The sequence below is a fragment of the Macaca thibetana genome, chromosome 3, assembly GCF_024542745.1.
Source record: "Macaca thibetana thibetana isolate TM-01 chromosome 3, ASM2454274v1, whole genome shotgun sequence".
NCBI lineage: Eukaryota > Metazoa > Chordata > Mammalia > Primates > Cercopithecidae > Macaca > Macaca thibetana.
In genome coordinates this window covers 100,529,259-100,553,299 of record NC_065580.1, presented here as the reverse complement: position 1 = coordinate 100,553,299, position 24,041 = coordinate 100,529,259, and the positions used below count along the sequence as shown (strand labels likewise).

The following is a 24,041-nucleotide window of genomic DNA, read 5'->3' as shown; positions in this document are numbered from 1 at the left end:
CAGCCTTGACCTCCTGGGCTCAAGCAATGTTCCCACCTCAGTCCCCTAAGTAGCTGGGACTACAGGCACGCAACACCATACTCAGTTAATTTCTGTATTATTTTTGGAGAGATGGAGTTTTGCCATGTTGCCCAGGCTGGTCTCAAACTCCTGAACTCAAGTGATCCTCCTGCCTCAGGCTTCCAAAGTAGTAGGATTACAGGCATAAGCCACCGCGCCCGGCCATACTGTTTTGTGTACCAAATACTTCTGTAATTTTTTCACATGCACATACACCTACTTAATATTTACAACCAACTTATTAGGGAAATAATATCACCATTCCCATTTTATAGATGAGGAAAGTGAGGATCAGAGACGTTAAATAACTCGCCTAAAGGCAGAGCACTAATGAGTGGCAGGATCCAGAGAGCCACTCCAGAGCTCCTGATCCTAATCACTCCACAAGCCATAAAGCTTCACAGGCACGGGCTAGGGGGCATGAGTAGACATGCTGAATACACTTTTGGTACTTGAAATCAGGACACAGAGGGGAGAATATAACTGAGACCATTCTGAAATTCAGGGATGTATGGGGAATGTAAAAATGCAGGTGGCCCAGGGATGGTGGAGAAGACCCTCTGTAGGAGAAATGTGGACCTTCAAAGCAGGGGTGTCAAAGCCACTTTGCTTCAGACCCTATGTTGGTCTTAAGCAATATTTTAATCTTACAGTTCCCTAACCTGTAAAAATGGATAGAAATGAGGATTAAGTTTATGAAGTCTAAATTCTTCACAAAGTGCTATCAAAATGTCAGCTCTCATTTTTATGGCAGATCAGCAGTTGCTAGATGGGGCAGACTCGGGAAATCATGTGAGGGCACAATTCTTGAGGACTCATGGCCCAGAGAGAGAACTAACAGAAGGAAGTAGAACCCAACTATGACACTGAAAAAAAGCCACAGAGAACACTAGCTCCCTCTCAAACCAGAAGCATCTAATTAGTTTCTGTCACAGTTCATTTTTTTCTCCACACATGCCTTACGGCCCATGCTAGAAGAATTTCCTACAGATCAATGGTGAGAGTTCAGCCACTCCATTGGAAGCACTGTAAGGATGCTTCCAAATCTCAACATTTTCCAAAACTGGTCTGATAAATGGCTCTATCCACACATCCATCCATCTACCTACCTGTCCAATGTTTATTAAGCACCTACAATGTTGCAGTCACTACCTTAAGGTGCTGGAGATACAAGATGATCTCCTTTGACCAAGCCCTTCATCCCATTTTGGCTCCACGACTAGAAACTGGGATGCACAGAGCATTATATATTTGAGGAGTACAGGATGATGAAAACCTTTAATCCTACTCCAGGACATATCCCTGGGATTCCCCCACGCCAATCCGCTGTTATGGACTTCAAGCTTTTCTTTGGATATGTATGATTTTCAAGGACTATAATATATCTGAAGATTTAGGAAAACTAACTTCTTGATAATATTAGGTCTTCCTATTATATTTAAGAGTTGGCTTTCCATTCAGCACTTCTTTAAAATATACTGATTTTTAGTAAGTTACATCTAGATTACCAGGTCATTGTCTCATAGGTACTTTTAAAACAAAGCATATAGGAAGCAATGAATAATAACGAAATAAGAAAAGAAACATGAAATCCTGAAAAGTAGAAATATCCCCTATACCCTGTATCCTCCTCTAGGGGTCTCCATTCCACATTCTATTGATTCATCTGACAAAACACAAAGAACACTTACTCAGGGCTGTCTGGATATCCTTTTCCCCATTTTTCACTTCTGTCAAAAATCCCTTCAAAAATTTGAGACCTCTAAAACAAAATAAAGGAAGAAATATTACTTTCAAAGTTCCCTCATGTTGAATGAGTACAAAGAAACGGCAGATATCAGCTTCCATTTCAGTAACATCTCAGGCACAGCAGTGAATAGGTCAAATCATATGGCATTCCTTCCTGAACCTCTTCCCTTCACTTCCCTTTAGCTTGCTCTGGAGCCCATCCTTCATCTCATCTGATATACCTAAAGAAGTGGTTTTCAAAATGTGTCCCAGGACTAGTGGCTTTAGCATTACCTGGGAATTTGCTAGAAATGTAAATTCTGGGGCCCCATCTGAGTTACTCAACCAGAAACTGGTTCTGAGTCTAGTGTTTTTAACAAGTCCTCCAGATGATTCTGATGCCACTGAAGTTGGAGAGCTATTGATTTAAAGAGAAGCTAGTTGACTTTAATGCCTTTAAGATTCCTATCTTATATACTTATTAACAATATTTATCACCATCAAAAGGGAGGCAAAAAAAAGTGGTATTATTCATTAGGCCTTCTAGAAAAGGCTACACAATTCAACTAGATCCTTCACTCAGAAGCAGTCTCCTTTGTGCAACAATTTTTTTTGCTGGTAATTTTTTTTGAGCTAGATTTTAACTGCCGTCCCACCCCAACTGCCTCACCTCTTCAGCCACAAGAGGGCTTCAGTCGCCGAGTTCCTAACCTGGGCTACATCCGCCTCTACTTCGTGCAGCACTATCTTCTGGAGAGTGGTAAACTCTTCTTTGTTGGTTATGTATTTCTGATTTACTTTCTGGAGGGAAAGCAGGGAAACAACCTAAGTTTAAAATGCCGAAGTTATCAAGCAACTCAGTATAGTATTGAGACTTGTAAGTTTGGCAAGCAGGCCTCTAAGAAAACAAATTAAGCTTCTATTACCTTCTTCCTTATGTTTTCATGATAATATTTTTTTTGGAGAATTCTATGTAGCTTAAACTGGAATTAAATAGTCTCAGGGTTTAAAGTTTTGTTCTTTAAGTTCTTTTTTTCTGCCTCAGAACCTCTCTCATGGCTGTCTTTGGCAGATACTTTTCACTCTGAGTATAAAACTCAACAATCATTTGTTCTAATAAGACTACTTGCAACTATTCCACCTAAATACAATAAAGAAAGGTATATCTACAGGAATTCCTAATAGTGCTTCCTCAAAGACTAGTCTCCAATGACAAAAAAGACAGATTTTTATTAGGTACTGTATCCTCAAGAAGGTAACATTTAATCTACATTTAAAAGGGGACCCATCCCTTATTTTACCTGGAAGAAAGAGACTCAGAGAAATTTGGTGAGTTGTTGATGGTCCCACAACTACCACTGGAAATGGGCCTTTTGAGTCCCAGGCCACTGACAGCTATTTTCACTATATAACCTAGCTTTTAGAAAAATATAACTTGTCATCATTTCAACTTAAAAAAGCACAGAATCAGTGTGGACATTAGAGTGAAACCCTACTGAGCCACACGGTGCACATGAAAAGGCAGTCCTGGTTTCATTTTAAAAATGAATCTTCTACTCCCCATAAAGCTTAACTCTAGCATATAATAAAGGCTTAGTAATTCCCTTACTGAGCATTCACAATGTGAGAAGAAAGATGCTTGCTCTCTTAAAGAACAGTGATACATTTTCCACTTTTTGATTTATTCTTGCCAAGCACAAAAATGTTGACAACATTTTCCTTTATTTAAAAGTTTCCACAGAGACAAACCAGTATGCTCACCTTAATATTTCCAACAAGATCCATCTTAACAGGAGCAAACACTGTAGGGCCAAGTTTGTCTAGAAGAAAAGATCAAAAACATTTCTGAAAAAACAATTTTAAGTGGCAATGTTTTTATAATAAAGAAATAATAAATTTAGCAGATCCTCAACAACTTTAATTTTTGCTTCCAAATCATTATCTAAACATAACCTTCAAAAGCTTCCAGGATACTATTATCATCTTTTTCTATTACACTACTCCAAGGTGAGTTATAATGAGGCCCTAAGTGACAGGTGAGATGAAGACAATCTTATAAGTTTAGGATTCATATAGTAATCCTTAGGGCTGCACTGTCCAATATGGTAGCCACTAGATATGTGGCTAGCTAGTACTTGCAGTGTGGCTAGTACTAACCAAAATGTACTGGAGGTAAACTACATACCAAATTTGGAAGACTAAGTATGAAAAAGAGATTGCAAAATATCTCATTAATGATTCTTTTGGTTTTTTCGTTTGTTTTTTTTTGAGATGGAGTCTCTCACTGTGTCCCCAGGCTGGAGTGGAGCAGCGTGACCTCAGCTCACGGCAACCTCCACCTTCCGTTTGAGCGATTCTCCTGCCTCAGCCTCCCGAGTAGCTGAGATTATAGATGCCCACCACCACGCCCAGCTAATTTTTGTATTTTTAGTAGAGACAGGCTTCACCATGTTGGCCAGGCTGGTCTTGAACTCCTAATCTCAAGTGATCTGCCCACCTCAGCCTCCCAAAGTGCTGGGATTACAGGCGTGAGCCACCATGCCCAAACTTATTAATTATTCTTTTTTTTTTTTTTGAGATGGAGTCTCGCTCTGTCACCAGGCTAGAGTGCAGTGGCGTGATTTCGGCTCACTGCAACCTCCAACTCCTTGGTTCAGGCGATTCTCCTGCCTCAACCTCCCGGGTAGCTGGGATTACAGGCATGTGTCACCACATTGGCCAAGATGGTCTCGATCTCCTGACTTTGTGATCCACTTGCCTTGGCCTCCCAAAATGCTGGGATTACAGGCGTGAGCTGCCACGCCCGGCCCAATGATTCTTTTATATTTATTACATGTTGAGATATTTTAGATATTCTAGGTTTTAAAATACATTATTAAAATTAATTTTTGTTTACTATGATAATGTGCCTACTAGAAAACTTAAAATTACATATGTGGTTGGAATATTTCTGTTGGGCAAGAACAATGACTAAAAAATAAAACAAAGAGGTATAGCTAAAAAGCCAAAAGAGAAAAGATAGTGGAACTCTAAAAAGAAAAAAAAAAAAAACTTGATTGATCTAAAAGAAAGGCAGGGACAAAGATAGGTAGCTAAGAGGCCAAAAGAGGAAATACAACAGAATACTAAAAAAAAATTGATTAACTGGTGAGAAATCAGGGAAGGAGTTTTTAAAAAGGGAACAAAGACCATATAGAGAAAAGCAGAAAATAAGTAGCAAGATGATAGAAACAAATATCAAGATAATGAATGAAATTCATCCAAACAATGTAATTCACTACATTAACAAATTACAGGAAAAAAAAAATGACTTCAGCAAATAAGGAAAAAACATTTTATAAAGTTAACTCATTCATGATTATAAAAACAACTCAGCATATAAACACAATTTATATGTACATGCTATTAATAATTGGAAAATGAAATAAAACACTTTTTACAACAGAATAAACAAAAAATTCTAAACTTTATTCCTAACAAAAGATGTATGATAGCTATACACTAAAAACTATATAGAACATTCTTGAGAGAAAATTAAAATGACTTAAGTAAACAGATACAGCATCCTCATGGATTGGAAGATTATCAGTGTTTTTGTTTTTGAGACAGGGTCTTGCTCTGTCACCTAGGATGGAGTACAGGGTGCAATCACGGCTCACTGCAGCCTTGATATCCCAGGCTCAGGTGATTCTCCTGCATCAGCCTCCCAAGTAGCTGGGACTATAGGCTTGCGCCATCACACCTGGCTAATTTTTTTTATAGGGACAGGGTCTCACTTTGTTGCCTAGGCCAGGATCAAACTCCTGGTCTCAAGCGATCCTCCTGCCTTGGCCTCCCAAAGTGCTGGGATTACAGTTATGAGCCAGTAAGCCCTGCCTTCAATGTTGTTTAAGATGCCAGTTTTCCCCTAATTGGTTTCCAGATACAATGTAATCTTAATCAAAATCCTAAAAGACTTTTAAATAGGAATTGAACAGCTAAAATTTATCAAAAGGCCTAGAATTTCCAGAACAACCTTGAAAAAGAAAAAACTGAGAGACTTACATTATCTGATTTCAAGCCTTATAATTAAGATACCATAAGATCACTGGAACAGAAGAGAGAGTCCAGAAACAGTCCCACATTATAAGCATTAGAAGTTCAACTGATTTTTGACAGAGTTGCCAAAGCAATGTAAAAGGGAAAACATATTTTGACCCATGGTTCTTGAGCAACCAGATACCACAAGGGGGAAAAAAAATGAGCCTCAACTCCCTACCTCACACCACACACAAAAAATAATTCCAGTGGTTCATAGGCACAAATGTAAAAGTTAGAGGAGTCTAGAAGAAAACAGAATATCTTCATGACCTTTGGGATAGGTAAAGATTTCTTAAGACACTAAAAGCACTAAGCATAAAAGAAGAAACTGGACTTCATCAAAATTTAAAACTTCTGAAAAGGCATCATTAAGAAAAGGAGGAGGCAAGCCATAGTCTGGGGGAAAATACTCACATGTCTACAATGAAATTTTAATTAAAAATATATAAAGAACTCTCCCAACTCAGTAATAAAAACAACTGACTTTTAAAAATGGGTGAAAGATTTGAATAGACATTTCACAATGGAAGAGATAGCGATGGCCAATAAAAGTGCTCAATATCATTAGTCATCATGGAAATGCAAATTAAAGCCACAATGAAATATCACTGAGACATGCAGGAATGGCCAAAAACAAAATATTGACACCACCAAATGCTGGTGAAGACGTGAAACAACTAGAATACTCATACACTATGAACAACTGTGCAACCATTATAACTGTCTGGCAGTTTATTATAAAATTAAACTATGAACCAGCAATTCCAGTCCTAGGTATTTACTCAAGAGAAATGAAAGCATAGGCCCATGGGCACAAAAATGTTCAGAGCAATTTCATTTATAATAGTCCCAAACTGGCCAAGAGCGGTGGCTCACTCCTGTAATCCCAGCACTTTGGGAAGTCAAGGTGGGCAGATCACATGAAGTCAGGAGTTTGAGACCAGCCTGGCCAATATGGTGAAACCTTGTCTCTACTAAAAATACAAAAAAAATTAGTCGGGCATGGTGGCACAGGCCTGTAATCGCAGCTACTCGGGAGGCTGGGGCAGGAGAACCACTTGAACCCAGGAGGTGGAGGCTGCAGTGAGCCAAGATAGTGCCACTGCACACCAGCTTAGGTGACAGAGCAAGGCTGTCTCAAGAGAAAAAAAAAAGGAGTCCCAAACTACAAACCACCCAACATCCATCAATAAGAGAGTGAATAAATAATTGTGGTATATTCATTTAATGGAATACTACTTAGCAACAAAAAGGAATGAACTACTGATACAGACAACAAGGATGAATCTCAAAAACATACTGTATGAGAAAAGCCAGAGGCAAAAGAGTATAATATTCCAGTTATTTCAAGTTTCAGAATAGGCAGAACTAACCTATGGTGACAGAAATCAATAAAATGGTTATTTTAGACTGAGTGACACAGGGAACGTTCCAGGATGATGAAAACATACTATTTCTTGATAAGGATATGGATTACAGAGGTAGATGCATTTGTCAAAATTCACTGAATCATAACAGTTCAGTCCTACACAAGTTATACCTCAATTTTTACAAAAGATGTATAGTTAAATGGGTCATAAAGCAAATTTCAACACATTAGCCATTCTTGGTATTACTGACTTTATACAAGTAAAAGCGAATTTGACATAAACTTTTTTATATATATAAACACTATATATAATATATAAAATGATATATTTGTTATATATATAAATTACATATAATTTAAATGTTACATATAAATTTTCATAGATATATTTATTATAAATACAACACCTATATATACACATAACATATATACATATACATTTTTTTTTTTTGAGACAGGCTATCTATCGTCCAGGCTGGAGTGCAGTGGCGCAATCTCGGCTCACTGCAACCTCTGCCTCCCAGGTTCAAGTGATTTTCCTGCCTCAGCCTCCTGAATAACTGGGATTACAGGCATGCGCCACCATGCCCAACTAATTTTTGTATTTTTAGTAAAGACGGGGTTTTACCACGTTGGCCAGGCTGGTCTCAAACTCCTTATCTCAGGTGATTTGCCTGCCTCAGCCTCCCAAAGTCCTGGGATTACAGGCATGAGCCACTGTGCCCAGCCTTAACATATATTTTATTTATTTACATATATATATGTGAGATATATGTGTGAGATTATGTGTGAGATATATGTGTGAGACGTGTGTGATATATGTGTGATACGTATGTGATATACATGTGATATATATGTTTTACATATATATCTAGAGAGAGAGAGAGAATATATCTTTAAAAAATCTTTGAAAATATGTTTTGGAGGCCAGGCGCAGTGGCTCAGGCCTGTAATCCCAGCACTTTGGGAGGCCGAAGCAGGCAGATTAGGAGGTCTGGAGATGGAGACCATTCCGGCAGACACAGTGAAACCCTGTCTCCACCAAAAATACAAAAAAAGTAGCTGGGTGTGGTGAGAGGCGCCTGTAGTCCCAGCTACTCGGGAGGCTGAGGCAGGAGAATGGCATGAACCTGGTGGGGTGAAGCTTGCAGTGAACGGAGATCCCGCCACTGCACTCTAGCCTGGGTGGCAGAGCCAGACTCCGTCTCAAAAAAAAAAAAGAAAATATGTTTTGGGCAGGTATAGTGGCTCACATTTTGGGAGGGAAGGATCACTTCAGCCCAGGGATTCCACACCAGTATGGGCAACATGATGAAACCCATCTCTACAAAAAAATACAAAAATTAGCCAGGCATGCGCATATAATCCAGCTACCAAGGAGGCTGAGGTGGAAGGATTGCTTGAGCCTGGGAGGTGAAGTTTGCAGTGAACAGAGATCATGCCACTGCACTCCAGCCTGGGCAACAAAGCAAGACCCTGTCTCAAAAACAAAAAAGTTTTAACTGGTAAAACACATTTTTTCACAGTGCCAATATATTTGAAGGCCTATTCCTCAAATACTTTTTTTACTTTTATGTATGGTTTCTAGAAAGATCCCCTTTTTAAATTACACTATTCTGAGGTCAGTATTTAATCATAATTAGAAATGAAATGGGAATATGCAATAATGCTTAAGGTCACAAAGTTTTAACTGTGTGTGTCTGGTGATTTGAACAAATAGCTAAGAAGGGTCATCTCACTGTACACACAGTTCGGGGTATTTCTCCTGCAAAATAACTACAGTGAGGCAGATTCTAGAGATGAATGAATGTAAGGCAACTGCAGGAATCTTACCTAAGACTGGAACCACAGCATAACATGATGCCAAGAATGCTTCTGTGGGAATGCCACTGTCTTCCAGAAGCTCAATGTCACTAAAGCTACACAATTTGGTGATACGGAGGAGAAAAGATTGAAAATACAGTATCAGCACTCTGCAGTTCAGAGGTAATTCATAGAAACAGCTGCCTCTCTGTAGGGCAAATCATTTGACTTGATATGCCCCAATGACTGTTTTTCTAATATGGTCTCATAAAATAATTTTCCAAAGATAATCCACCAAAGCAAGCTAACATTTGTTCACAGAGCACACTTCACAATCAGTTCCTTCTTATTCATTGGTAAGAAAGAGCAAACAGTAAAGCAGGTACTTGGTATACTACATTCTCTATTCTCCTAGAATATGCCATCACCTGAAAGGAACACCATGACTGATTTTCCAGAATAGAAGCTAGTATCCAAGCATCAGTGATATTAGAGAGTCTAGAATACCTTGTGTTCATAGTACTAAAGAAAGTTGGGATAACTTCTTTGCCTTCCTCCCAGAGGCATTCTGGAGAGCAACTTGAGTCTGATCCAGACTGAGTCAAGTTATTGTCATGATTTTTCAGGTTTTCTATTCCATCTTCCTTCATTATTTCACCTTGGACTGCAAAGTAGAAAATATCTATTACTAACCTATTATATATTTATTATAAAAATACATATTCATTGTTGAAAATTTCTAAAACACAGAAAAATACATAGAAATAAAAATTCATGAAACACTGTTCACATACACATATACATACATCTACAGACACAAACAAAACTTGAAATATGTGTAGATTTGAATCCTGCTTGCTTTCACTAAACAATGTATCATCATCATTCAACCCTTCAAAAACATGATTTTAATGACCATGTTATATTGTATCACACCCATGAGGGGCACTTAGGTAGCTTCCAAAATTTTACAATTATAAATACAATCACTACTCATTATTAGCACATTCTATACATATTTGTGAATTTGTCTACTTGCTAAAATTTATTTTGTAACACCAAAATCAATACACGCGGCACTTTTGCAGTCATTTGTGGACATGTGCAGAGTGGTGAAAACTTTGTTGCTGGACACACATATTCCTAGCTGAGGTAGAGCAATGTGATGTTCTGCCTTCTTGTTTCAGCTCTCATAGGACGGACAAATGTCCTTCCTTAGTGCCACCTTTTATGCATGTTTGTGCATTTTGTTGTTTTTGCTGTTTAAAAGGGCTCCCAAGTATAGTACCGTCTAGTGTTCCTACCCACAAAAAGGCTGTGATGTGGCCTAAGGGAAAAAAGATGTGTGTTAGATAAGCTTCATTCAAACATGAGTAATAGTGCTGTTTGCTGTGAGTTCAATGTTAATGAATCAACAATACATATTAAAGTGTCTTTAAAGGAAAACACACATAAAACAAGGCTACGTATTGATTGGTAGACAAAAATTTTGTGACCAGAGGCTTGCAGGAACCTAACCCTGTATTTCCCCCAGGAGAAACAGTTTAGTATTTGCTAATTCAGTGGTCATGGTGACTCAATAAAATGTAACTACTGCAAATAATGACTGTAATGCCTAAAAGAACATCCCTGTCAATAGGTCTTTCTCTTTAAATCTAACTATTCACTGAAGAACAATTCCTAGAAGCAAAATTATCAGAGCGAATAAATGACTGCACTGTTTGGACAGACATTTTCTCCTGTCTTTATTATTTACCCAAGAGATAAGACTTCAATGATGTGTGGATTGTCTCTCTCAGATTAACAGCTAAGAAAACACAGCTCCTTCCCTCAACTCTCACACTGCTCCCCAATTCATCAAGAAAAAACAAGGTCTCTTATTTCAAGGTAGATGAGGAGGAAATTTTAATTTCATTTTCAAATTATTAAGTACTTATAATTAAAAGCTCTAATATAGTTGTCTTTGATCTGAAATAGATTTCAGCGATTAGTGCCAAGGGATTAGCATATTTGAACTACAGACCTATTACCTGAAATGTGGGACTTTGGCTTGGTAAACACAGAGAAGACCGGGTAGAAACCTCACGGTGACTGGGGAATTCTGACATCCTCAGGCCCAACAGAAACCGGGAGGATGAAAAACTGAAATCCGGTAATTTTACACACTGTTAAGTCTAACATCATAATCTAAGTTCAAAGGACTTTTAAGATACAGGGTTGAAGGCCCTCTGCTCACTGCAGCCCATGAACACAGCCAAGAACACTGAGCAGGAATCTTCCTCTTCACCTTCTCAACACCAGGTCAGGGTCAGATTGGATGAAAGAATGTTGTTCAGTCACAAAACCTATCTTGCCCAGCCAATATCCTCCTTAAGAGACACCACTACATGGTCTTGAGGTTAATCCCTATCGTGGATATACATCAAATTCCCAAATCTTCTATCATCTAAAATTGGTTTGTTTCAGACTTTACTTTTGTTTTTACCTGTTATATTATCATCTGTATTTTCCTCACTTGATATGCTGCAGTCTATCTCTGCAGATTTCAAAGATAAGGAATTCTTATTTTTCATTAGGATTTCTTCCTCACCATTTATTTCCATATTTAAAGATCCATTTTCACAAGTACTCAACTCCATTTGCCTGCAAATTTTTTAAAAGGAAAAAAAGCCAGAAAGTCATTATTTGGTCTTTTTTTTTGAAACAGGTCTCCGCTCTGTCACCCAGGCTGTAGTACAGTGGCACAATCACGGCTCACTGCAGCCTCAATATACTGGGCTCAATCAATCCTCCTACTTGAGCACTCCACCCTGAGTAGCTTGGACTACAGGTGCCTGCCACCATGCCCAGTTAATTTCTAATTTTTTGTAGAGATGGGGTGTCACTATGTTGCCCAGGTTGGTCTTGACCACCTAGCCTCAGGCAATCCTCCCACCTCAGCTTTCTAAAGTGCTGGGATTACAGGCATGAGCCACCTGCCAAGCCTGGTCATAAATTGACTGCCCAGGTAAATGTGATCCTTTCAACATCCACTGAAAGAATTGTTAAATCAACCCAAACCTCCCAGTCTTCTGCCTCCAAGGCCTGTGATGGGAGCAGTCCAGCCTCAAGGCTGCAATTTAGAAATCAAAGAGCCGTTAATGGCTTTCCCAGCACCCTCAGCAGTCCCAATCTTCCTGCTCCCCAGCAGCATCAGGAAATAGTCATTGACAGCTCTTTGGTTTTCAATCAGCTTTCTCCAGGTGCCACTTTGTACACTTTACTTTCCTCAACTTCTCCCTGGGGGTCGTCTTCTCTCTCTCTACACCACTGGCCATTTCTCTGTGTTTGACCGGCCAGTAACTTTATCTTATCTTATCTTATTTTATTTTATTTTATTTTATTTTGAGACGCTCTGTCGCCCAGGCTGGGGTGCAATGGTGTGATCTTGGCTCACTGCAACCTCCGGCTTCTGCGTTTAAGTGATTCTCCTGCCTCAGCCTCCTGAGTAGCTGGGATTACAGGCGCCCGCCACCAAGCCCAGTTAATTTTTTGTATTTTTAGTAGAGACAGGGTTTCATCAGGTTGGCCAGGCTGGTCTTGAATGCTTGACCTCAGGTGATCTACCTGCCTCGGCCTCCCAAAGCGCTGGAATTACAGGCGTGAGCCACCATGCCCGGCCAGGGAGAGTACTCCTTATAAAGCATGTCTGAGAGAAAAAACCCAGGAGGATCACAACACATCCAGAGGGAAATGTCAGCACATTAGGGTAACAGAAAAAGCCAATTAACATGCATGTAGAACACCTAATTCTATCAGTTAAAGGAACAATCATAATATCTTATTATTATAATTAGGTGATTATACCTAGCCTAATTAGAACAAAAATATTTTCTTCTAATAAAAATAAGGAGGAAGGGTCCAAGCTACATAGTAACTTCAGGAAAAGTATTTGCTATTTTCTTAAAAAAAAAAAAAATACTGTATTTCAACCTAGTAATTAAAAATGTAGGAGCATATAGAGGCAAAGACCTCAACAACAACAAAAAACCTACAAATATGCTCCTAGTAAGAATATTTAGAATAGGAGAAAACTGGAAATAACTAAATTGGGAACAATCCTTGTAATAAAGAAGTAAGCAATAGTATATAAAGAGACGAACTATTAAATAATTTGAGGCCGGGCACAGTGGCTCAGGCCTGTAATACCAACACTTGGGGAGACCAATGCGGGTGGATCGCTTGAGCTCAGGGGTTCAAGACCAGCCTGGGCAACATGGTGAAACCCTGTCTCTACAGAAAAATACAAAAATTAGCCAGGCATAGTGGCATGCACCTGTAGTCCCAGCTACTTGGGAGGCGGAGGTGGGATTGCTTGGGCCCGGGATATTGAGGCTACAGTAATTTAACCCACTTTCATGGGTTAAATCACCTTAAAAATTGAAGGAGCATTTAGGGGAACAGAAATAGTTTAGATTTTGATAGTAGGTTATTTTTCAACCTGCAACACTACCTAAGATTTTTATTTTTAAACACAACAAAATAGCACTACTATCATTTCTAGATAAAAGCACACTTAAAACAAAGCTCAGAGAGAAGTTTCCTCTACAAGAGAAGTTTCAACCTTCAGTATACCCTAGAGAGATTAAAAGTTACTAGATGTGATGGGTGAGATCCATCTTAGGGAAAATGCCAACATATTCCCTATTAGTGCTAAATAAAAGGTCTGCTCTGGGTTGATTCAGGCTCATTCAAAAGAGGAAAGTCAGATATGTTTACTTCCATATTATTTCAAATCCTGAGAAAAACCATTACATGATCAAAGTATCTTTTTTTAAACAAGGAATAAAAATATCCTTTTTTTTTTAATTTTTAGCAAGAAGAAAAAAAGCTACTGTACCTTTCCAAAGAATTATGAATTGGTATAATAGGATGTTTCATCTTTAAAAGAAGCAAAGAAAAGAAAGTTCACATGTTAAAACTTTGAACAGCACATATTGAGGATCTTATTACATACAAAACGGTAAATACGACCATATGACCATAATATACACTAGCCCCACTAAACAGAAACAATTTTAGGTCTTCCCAAAAGGCAGTCATTGATTCCACCTAGTCCTTCTTATTTATACAAATATATTTCTAAGTAAAAGGAAGATGATCTTTTGACAGACCTAATTATCACAGTCAAACTCAGTGATTAGCTTTCTTTGTAATTTCAGTTATGCTCATTAAACATTAATAAGTAGCAAACTATGACACAAGTATTATATCAAATACTAGAGGTATAAAGGTAGACACTATGGGGTTCCTGCTCTAAATATCATTTCAGTACAAAACAAGGAATATAAATAAAATAGGAGTATGTATAAGAGAGGCTTTTAGCCCAATTTAGGGATTCGGGTAAGAAGAGACTAAGTCTTTGAGGATGAGTATGAGCTAATCCAGGAAAGAGAGGTGAAGAGCATTCCCGGCACTGGAAAACGGCACAAAGGTGTGGGAGGAACTATTAACACAAGCAATGAATATGTTCAAGCTAGGTAATGACAGAGAAAGAGCTGGTAATGTGGGAAGCAGTTAAGAAGTTTTGACTTTAACCTACAGGCAATGAGGGAGCCACTGAAAGGCTTAGGTTAAGTGGTTCAATTTATACTGCATTAATAGAAATATGGTTGACTGGAAGGGTCAGGCTGAAAGCAACTATTAATAGTTAGAAGACTATCACAACTTTAGGCAAGACTCACTGGACAAGGGGTTGGAAAGAGGCTACATTAGAAACATGTGTAGGTGGTAAAATTGCCACAAGTAACTGACTGGATATGGGGTGCTGAGGACAGATATAAAAAAGGACATAAAGCAAAGTCCATTAAAAAACTGTCTTTATAAGTCACTAAAGGGTAATAGAGAACATAACTCACTATAAACTTTGAAACTTTTCATGATGCCTTGTTGCAGCCAAACTGAGCTGGACTTTTACCTTGCTGGACTTGAGCATGGCCAGCTGCGGTGATCCTGGTGGAGTGCGGTAGAGCAGCTCAGAGGTGAAGGCTGCATTTGCGATCTGCATGCATTCTTCCAAGGTCTTCAGAAAAGTATTACAGGTGGATTTCAGCAAAGTTCCCACATCAATTCCCTCCTATGAAAAAACCAGAGTGGAAGAGTCCTTTACCTTGCCAAAAAAGAAAAAGCCCAATTGTGGAATGCCCTTAGAGGTTGTCCACAAAATAATAATAATGTATCCACCTGCTGAAATATGTACATCAGTTATAGAAGAAAAGCCCAATTTATCTATTAATCAAGTAACTATCGGCACTATTTGACTTTAACCTACAAGCAATGAGGGAGCTGCTGAAAGCCTTAGGTAGTAAAGTAGTTCAATTTACGTTGCATTAATTGTAACTCCCTCAGTCACGACAACGGAAAGTATCCCTCCTTGAGAATCACTGCTCTAGATTATAAACTTCCCAAGAGCAGGATTGAAATGCTTTTTTTGGTATCCTTCATCTTCCCTCCCATTCCCCTCACAGTCTATCTCATACATATTAGGCAGCTGCTGAATGAGTAAGAGCACCCAAAAGGAAGTGAATGCAAGTGGATCAAATCACCTTTTTAAGAAAAACTCAAAACACACGTACTACCAGCAGTATAGTGTTCTACTACTACCTAAGAAAATAAATTAAAATCTTTCATTATAATCTGCAGATGCATTGTTTGTCAGATCGAAACTTCTTTGAAAGTAGAGCAGAGACCCTGGCTAATGTGAGCCATTCTATACATAGCTTAACACCAGAGAAATCTTTTAATGTATGTTTTAAAATAAGTGAATAACGACTGTATTAATATATACTAACAATCACAATCCTTGCTGACAACGAAGAGAAAAAAAGCTGTGTCTCCATCTTTGAAAGCACTAGTGTATTCCAAAGCACAGTTACAAAGGTAAAACAAAATACTGTTAGTCTCATAGACGCACATCAATGTAAGACACTAAGTTGGCATCTTAATAGCTACGGCTATAGAAATGGCTACACAAGTCTGTAATTAACAAAACAATATGAAACTGGAGAGAAACATATTTTAGTATGACAGTACTAAAGTTAAAAGTTTCAAATATTATCAATTAATGAATCCCCAATTCATTCCAGGAAGGAAAGCTATACACTTGTATAAGATGAAATGTACATATTGCTTCTCTTTGTTTAATTTTGTTACTTTTTTCCTCTATAAAATAGTAAATTCCAAGACAGTCATAAAATTAGGTGAGAGTAAACACCACCTGAAGGAATGTCTGGTGCTTTTTATGTATATCAGTAATATTAATAAAATAATATTTTACCTCAGAATTGGCTATACTGGTAGTCACTTCTTTTATATTATTCATGTATATTAATAATATTAAGAAATAATATTTTACCTCAGAATTGGACACACCAGGTGTGGTCACTTCTTTTGTTTTATCCACTTGCTGAACAAGGAGGTCACAGTAGAGTCTTAGTTCTGACATTTTGGTTTTCAAGTTTTCAGTGTTTTCAGCAAACTCTAAATAACAAAATGATGATAATTCAGTAACCAAAACAAACAACTGATTTACTAGTTAGGATACTACGCAGAAGTGGAATCCTTACTAGTTAGGATACCACACAGAACATATGCCCAAAGACAAATCTTTAAAGTATGGTTGCAAATGTGACAGGTGAAGACATAAGAACAAGAAAAAACAGAAAAAGTAGATCTCCAGTCTTTTAAAGTAGTATACATTATGTATTAAGTCAACATACCGAATAATCACCAGTATACAAAGAAGGAGACAATATACCGTCTGACCCACTCCTGTCAGAACTGGCAGCAGAGCTAAGGGGTTCAGAGTTTTGGCCTCAGTTCTGCCAGAGAGTTTTTCCTATCTATAAAATGGGGTCATAGCTGTTTATCTACTAATGCAGTGCTCTACTCTTACCTGGGAAAAACATTCTGTAGCGTCCAATTATCACTAAGAACACCGTTCATAATTTCAGCTAAGGACTGGTTTGGTATGCTGCCTTGTCAAGACTAATGGCACCCCGCCATTATTATTAGCAATGCTCTCCACTCACCCTCGCATCGTGGGCTCAGTTACAATTGTTACTACTTTTCTGTTTCCTTCTTCATGAAAAAAAAAACTGCATACACATTACCATCTGCTCTGAGTCAAAGCCAAAAGCTTCTAGAATTTGCTCACAATTTAACATTAAAACAACCAATGAAGAGGCCAATTTATGAATCTATGTAAAGAGTTAAGCACAACTGCCACACCTGTCATGATAGATGTTCCCTGGAACACTTTTTCCCATTTCACCCCACCCCAGCTCATCTCTTCAGGGTACCTTTAGGGCCATGGGGCAGGGAAGGTAGCAACTAGGACCCAGGCAGTAAGCCCTGGTATTCTTGCCCCAGTCCAAAGAGAAAGTCAGGCCACGGTTCTCTGGAGAACTTAACAATGTCCAGTGAATGAGCATGAAGCAACAGGAACCTGACAATTAAGCACCCATCCCACCCCAGAAAAAAAGTAAGGAGGAGCAGGGTGTTGCTACAGAAAACACCCTGATCCAAGGCTTATCCGGCTCAACTACTCTTCACCAAAGGTCAAGTTTGGCCACAGACTGGATACTCAACCATTTTATCATCACTAATCCTCATGGTAATCCTCCTGAGGTAGGATCTATTACCTCTTTTTAAAAGATGAAGAAATTAAGAGTAAGAAAGGTTAAGTGACCGATGCCAAGGTTATACAGTCAATAAACTGCAAAGCCATCATGTGTACCCAGCTGTGTTTGGCTCCAAAGCCTGCACTCTTTGCACTATGCTATGCCAAGAAAGAAGAGTTAGATATGGACCCTGGCTTACATTATACTAAGATACATAGCATTTGCATCATACTTCTGGTCAGAAGCAAGATAACAAACAAGGGAAATCAGAGATGCCAGTGGGTGATTCCCAAGGTTTCCACAGCAAAGGACAATCAATACTTGCCTTTCTCCTTCTGGGTCCTACTGTCAGTCAGGCAAGCCTTGGCTGATCCCAGGGCCACCAGCCACCGCTGTCTTTCAGCCACACTTCTGGCCTTCAGGTAGAAATACTGTTCCCCAGGGATTATCAGGTCCATGCGTGTATTATCTACAGAATGAACTGGGACCAAGACAAAGGGAGATCAGAGACCTAGAAGAGCCCTGTCTGGGTAGCCTCCATCCCACCCAACTTCTTCAGCTTAACTGATGGCAGTCATTGAAGGCTTCTTCCCAAAGAGGATGCCGGTCCTCATTACCTCTCCTAATTCACACAAAGTTCTGTTTACTTATCTCATCTTAGACATCTCTGTTAATCAAGAGGGAAAACCTTGCAATACCCCCAAGGCATCACCAAGACTTTGGCCCAAACAATAATCACCCAATTTAACTTTTCAGTTAAACTGATCCCTTATAGGAATAGAGAAGGAACCTCTCTTTCAGTGGGTATGTGTGTTAAGTAGGCTGCTCTGAGGCCAAGAAACAAGGGTGTGTTTTTTACCTCCTTGGATTTATTGGGCAATAATCAAAAATACAATCTTTTCCATCTTCTACTTCCCTTGACAAGTCAGACCAAAAGTGTGAGAATTTTCTCAGAGGCCTTTAGGAGAAGAAACAAGCAAACCGAACTCTTTCACCCACATCCACTATCTAAATTCCCATTTAATCTGTTTTTCTTCTGAGCCACACCTTGTCAGCATGTCTCAAGACAAAAACAAGAAGTAAAGACTATTTGAAAGTCTGTTAGGTTTTTGCTTGTTTTGTTTTGGTGGAGGGTGTGTGTGTGTCCATCCTGATTTAAACACAAAAGTGTTTGATGCTGCAGTAAAGACTTCAAGTTTTGCTAACAGCCACTGGTCCCAAGTGAGCAGGTCACTAAGGAATGAGTGCTAGTTGAATAGTGAAGCACGTTGCTCTCATTTATTTTGACCACCTCTTAGCCAATCTTCTTATAAAAGTTGGCTATAGTTTTGGGTTTTATTTGCAAGGCTTTCTTTTGACACATAACACTATGTCCTTTGGTCTGTACTATGGAAGCAGCAGAGAAAGGTATGCAGGGGCCAGGGGCTTTTTTGTTTTTGAGGGAAAACAGAAAGAAAAATAAAACTCGCAAGTTGCTTGATTCCTCACCTTGAATTTCACAGACTGCCATTTGTATGCTCCCTTTGCAACCTTTCCAGGCATCTTCAGGAGAATCATAATAGGACAATATTCCCCCACAGAGAAGGAACCATCGAGGCTGCCAACCTGAAAACAAAAGCAAGAGCAACATTGCAATTACTGCCTGTGTATGAAGTACCTCCCAAGATACAGAAATAGAGCCTAACATAGGATACTGGGTTAGCTCCAAGGAGCTTTACATTGCCAGGGTTATTCTAAGAGAAAGAATTAAGTTAGAGAGACCTGTATGTTTTATTCCATTTTTATAAAATTAAAAATGCCCCCAAAAATATATATATATATATATTTTTTGAGATGGAGTCTAGCTCGGTCGCCCAGGCTGGAGTGCAGTGGCACGATCTCGGCTCACTGCACGCTCCGCCACCCAGGTTCACACCATACTCCTGCCTCAGCCTCCCAAGTAGCTGGGACTACAGGCACCTGCTGCCACGCCCGGTTAATTTTTTGCATTTTTAGTAGAGACTGGGTTTCACTGTGTTAGCCAGGATGGTCTCGATCTCCTGACCTTGTGATCCGTCCGCCTCGGCCTCCCAAAGTGCTGGGATTACAGGCGTGAGCCACCGCGCCCAGCCAGAGGTATATATTTTTTAGTCACATGATTACAGAAGTCTGGAAGGATAAGCAACAAGTACACTGATGACTCTCTAGGTAATAGGATTTACAAAAATAAAAGATTTGTATTCTGTTTCTTTCCTAATACAGTACCAGTAGTCTGTGATTTTTACTTTTTCTAAGACGAATAATTAGGATGTCCTGAACATTACTGTTATCACACGCTTGCCTTCCTCTCTTCTAAGAAAAATTATCCAAAACTTAGAAATAAGGCAACAAAGATGACAAGGTCCTTTCAACAAATGTCATACAGAGCACCAACTAAGAAGCCTGTCTAGAATCCTATGACCCTTAGGAAAAGGTAACATTGTTTGACTTACTATTTAGTATTGATCCATTGAAATGAAGTAATCTTAAAACATTCAAGGCTTAACTACATTCACTTCAATATTGGAGAATTTCAGGGGACAAACCATATGTAGTAGAAATATGCATCTTATCTAGTCCTCTCACACACCCTATATTCTAGTCAAACCACTTATTTGCTGTATTTCTGTCTCGGAACTTTTGCTCCAATTGGATCTCTTCATAAAATGTCATCCCGGCCAGGCGCAGTGGTTCACACCTGTAATCCCAATACTTTGGGAGGTCAAGGTGGGCGGATCACAAGGAGATGGAGACCATTCTGGCCAACATGGTGAAACTCCATCTCTACTAAAAATACAAAAATTAGCTGGGTGTGGCAGCAAGTGCCTGTAATCCCAGCTATTCGGGAGGCTGAAGCAGGAGAATCGCTGGAACCCCAGGAGGCAAAAGTTGCAGTGAGTGGAGATCTTTTCTGAGACTCCGTCTCAAAAAAAAAAAAAAAATCATCCCTGACTATCTCTGTGAAAACCTTGTCTTCTCAGGCCTCCTCAGTCAGATGCAGTTCTTTTCTTTCTCTGAAATGCCATAGCCCTCTAGGGATACATTTCTCTCATGGGACTGCCATGGCTGAGGAAGCCAGAGAGAAGGCAGAGCCCCACAGGCTGCTCAGCTACAGACATCTGATGGGCCCTTGGGGTTTGATTCACACAAACCAAGTGGGTAGGACACCAATGGTATCACTTTATTACGTTTTAATAGGAGGCTACTGCACTTCCTGGAGCACCCCCAGCCCAAGATTATGGAACAAGGAACTACACTGTAACCAGAAGCCTGAATAGTCAGCACTAAATCTATGTGAAGGAGTTGGGTAAGTAGGCAAGATATTTCGCTCATCATTTACTTAATCAGGGTCTGCTTCTCCAGAAAGCGCAATACTCAGGCCTGCCAGGTACCATGTCTCTTACTTCTTTAAATAAAACTAACACTAATTCTCAGCATCCACTCTCCCATAATATCTGAACTTATCTTCTCACCAAAGATAAGTAATCTTGTCTTAAACTATGGCTTTTGCTCTTCTTATTACATTTTATATAAAGGACTTCTTTCCCAGAGACCTAGACCCTTTACTGAGTGTCAGGAACCCTTAGGCCTTATCTCTACGCTAGCAGCTGGCAAACTTCTTGGGATGAACTTGTAAATTTTTATTTCAGAAGGTGATGCTGGCAAGGCATGGTGGCTCACAGCTATAATATTAATACTGTGGGAGGCCAAGGTGGGTGGATCACTTGAAGCCAGGAATTCCAGACCAGCCTGGGCAACAATGGCGAAACTCATCTCTAATAAAAATACAAAAATTAGCCGAGTGTGGTGGCATACACCTGTGGTCCCAGCAGGAGGTTGATGTGGGAGGACTGCTTGAGCCTGGAAGGTCGAGGCTGTAGTGAGCCATGACTGTGCTACTGCACTCCAACCTGAGTGAGAGTGAGACCTTGTCACAAACAAACAAACAATGTGATACTTCTAGACCTTGGCTTCAAATTCGACAAAAATTCAACTGTGAAGGCCACCACTCCTGTACAAACATTACAACCTGAAAAACCAAATCAATCCTCAGACTGTATCTTGTTGGGCAGAGAATCAGTGCTCCAGGAGTCAGACATTATTGGTGACGTTTCAGCTCTTTGCAAAAGTGTTTATTTACATCCTAGGCCACCTCCCCTCATTGAAACAGAAGAGTCAATTTCTGAGAACCTGAGAAAAGGAAGAGGTCTTTGAAATCACACAGTCCAACCAGCATATTTTATAGATAAGGAAACCAATCCCAGGTAAATTAAGTGACCTAATTAGGGTCACAAAGGAAGTACACAACAGAGCTGGGAAGAAAACTCTCTTTCTATACTGCCCCTTAAGGCACGAAAGCTCCCAAACCTTGGCTCCCCACTCCCAGAAAGTTGTCCTGGTATAGAACAACAGCATCTTTTCACTCCCATGACGCTGGCTGGTGTGAACACCTCAACTCCCATGATGCTGGCTGGTGTGAACACTCCCCAAATCCACCATGACTTTTGTGTAGAAAGCATTTAGAACAGCCTCAATTACTGTATTTTATCAAATTTAGGACCCATCTGTATTTGTCAGTGTTATCCAAAGAAAAAGAACCAGCAGTGTGTTAGGGTGTGTGTGTAAAGATATTATAAGGATGTGTGGGTGGGTATGTGTGCATGTAATGAAATTGTAAGTAACTGGCTCATGTGACTAGAGACTGAGAAGTCCCAAGAGCTGCAATCAGCAAGCTAGGAGAGCTCCATGCTAGCAGGATAAGTTCCATGCTAGCAGGCTCAAGACCCAAGAAGAACCAATGAAAGCTAGAAAAGGCCAATGTCTCAGCTCAAGGCAGTCGCAGGAGGAATTCTCTCTTACTCAGTCCTTTTGTTCTCTTCAAGTCTTTCACTGATTGGATAAGGCTCATCCACATTAGGAAGGGCAATCTACTTTATTAGGTCTATTGATTCAAATGTTAATTGCCTCCACAACATCCTTCCAGATCCAACCAGAATAAACCATCACATCATCGATTTTAAGACACACCATTATTTTACATGACACAAGAAAGAAAAAAATTCTACCAACTAAACAATGACATAGCACAGGTTTCTAAGATGCTTCTTGATTTCACGGTTGTTGAAATGTGAAAAAAGACCCCGATCCCGGAGCAAGATGGCCGAATAGGAGCAGCTCCAGCCTCCAGCTCCCAGCGCGAGCGACACAGAGGACGGGTGATTTCTGCATTTTCAACTGAGGTACTGGGTTCATCTCACTGGGGAGTGCCGGACAATCGGTGCTGGTCAGCCGGTGCAGCCCAACCAGCGAGAGCTGAAGCAGGGTGAGCCATTGCCTCACCTGGGAAGCGCAAGGGGGAAGGGAATCCCTTTTCCTAGCCAAGGGAAACTGAGACACACAACACCTGGAAAATCAGGAAACTCCCACACTAATACTGCACTTTACCAAGGGTCTTAGCAAACAGCACACCAGGAGATTATATCCCACACCTGGCCGGGAGGGTCCCACGCCCATGGAGCCTCCCTCATTGCTAGCATAGCAGTCTGAGATCTAACTGCAAGGCAGCAGCGAGGCTGGGGGAGGGGTGCTTGTCACTGCTGAGGCTTAAGTAGGTAAACAAAGCCACCGGGAAGCTCAAACTGGGTGGAGCCTACTGCGGCTCAAGGGGGCCTGCCTGTCTCTGTAGACTCCATCTCAGGGGACAGGGCATAGCTAAACAAAAAGCAGCAGAAACCTCGGCAGAGGTAAATGACCCTGTCTGACAGCTTTGAAGAGAGCAGAGGATCTCCCAGCATGGAAGTTGCAATCTGAGAACAGACTGCCTGCTCAAGTGGGTCCCTGACCCCTGAGTAGCCTAACTGGGAGACATCCCCCACTATGTGCAGACTGACACCCCACACCTCACATGGCTGGGTACACCCCTGAGACGAAGCTTAGAGAACAAGAATCAGACAGCAACACTCACTGTTCAGCAATATTCTATCTTCCGCAGCCTCCGCTGCTGATACCGAGGCAAACAGGGTCAGGAGTGGACCTCAAGCAATCTCCAACAGACCTACAGCTGAGGGTCCTGACTGTTAGAAGGAAAACTAACAAACAGAAAGGACACCCACACCAAAACCCCATCAGTTCGTCACCGTCATCAAAGACCAAAGGCAGATAAAACCACAAAGATGGGGAAAAAGAAAGGCAGAAAAGCTGGAAATTCAAAAAATCAGAATGCATCTCCCCCACCAAAGGAACGCAGCTCATTGCCAGCAACGGATCAAAGCTGGACGGAGAATGACTCTGACGAGTTGAGAGAAGAAGGCTTCAGTCAATCA

General features: G+C 40.1%; 1 protein-coding gene across 1 annotated transcript in view; it reads right to left on the bottom strand.

Annotated features, from left to right (window-relative positions):
- PLEKHA8 (pleckstrin homology domain containing A8) overlaps window positions 1-24,041 on the bottom strand; it is a 63,305-nt gene that overhangs the window by 20,412 nt on the left and 18,852 nt on the right. The window contains exons 2-12 of the mRNA XM_050783226.1: window positions 19,189-19,305; window positions 18,026-18,181; window positions 16,434-16,558; window positions 14,997-15,155; window positions 13,920-13,960; window positions 11,526-11,683; window positions 9,548-9,704; window positions 9,071-9,156; window positions 3,550-3,608; window positions 2,459-2,589; window positions 1,752-1,822 (exon numbers count right to left, since the gene is read on the bottom strand). Of these exons, the coding sequence (XP_050639183.1) occupies window positions 1,752-1,822; window positions 2,459-2,589; window positions 3,550-3,608; window positions 9,071-9,156; window positions 9,548-9,704; window positions 11,526-11,683; window positions 13,920-13,960; window positions 14,997-15,155; window positions 16,434-16,558; window positions 18,026-18,181; window positions 19,189-19,305 (1,260 nt within the window). The remainder of the gene's footprint in view (window positions 1-1,751; window positions 1,823-2,458; window positions 2,590-3,549; window positions 3,609-9,070; window positions 9,157-9,547; window positions 9,705-11,525; window positions 11,684-13,919; window positions 13,961-14,996; window positions 15,156-16,433; window positions 16,559-18,025; window positions 18,182-19,188; window positions 19,306-24,041) is intronic.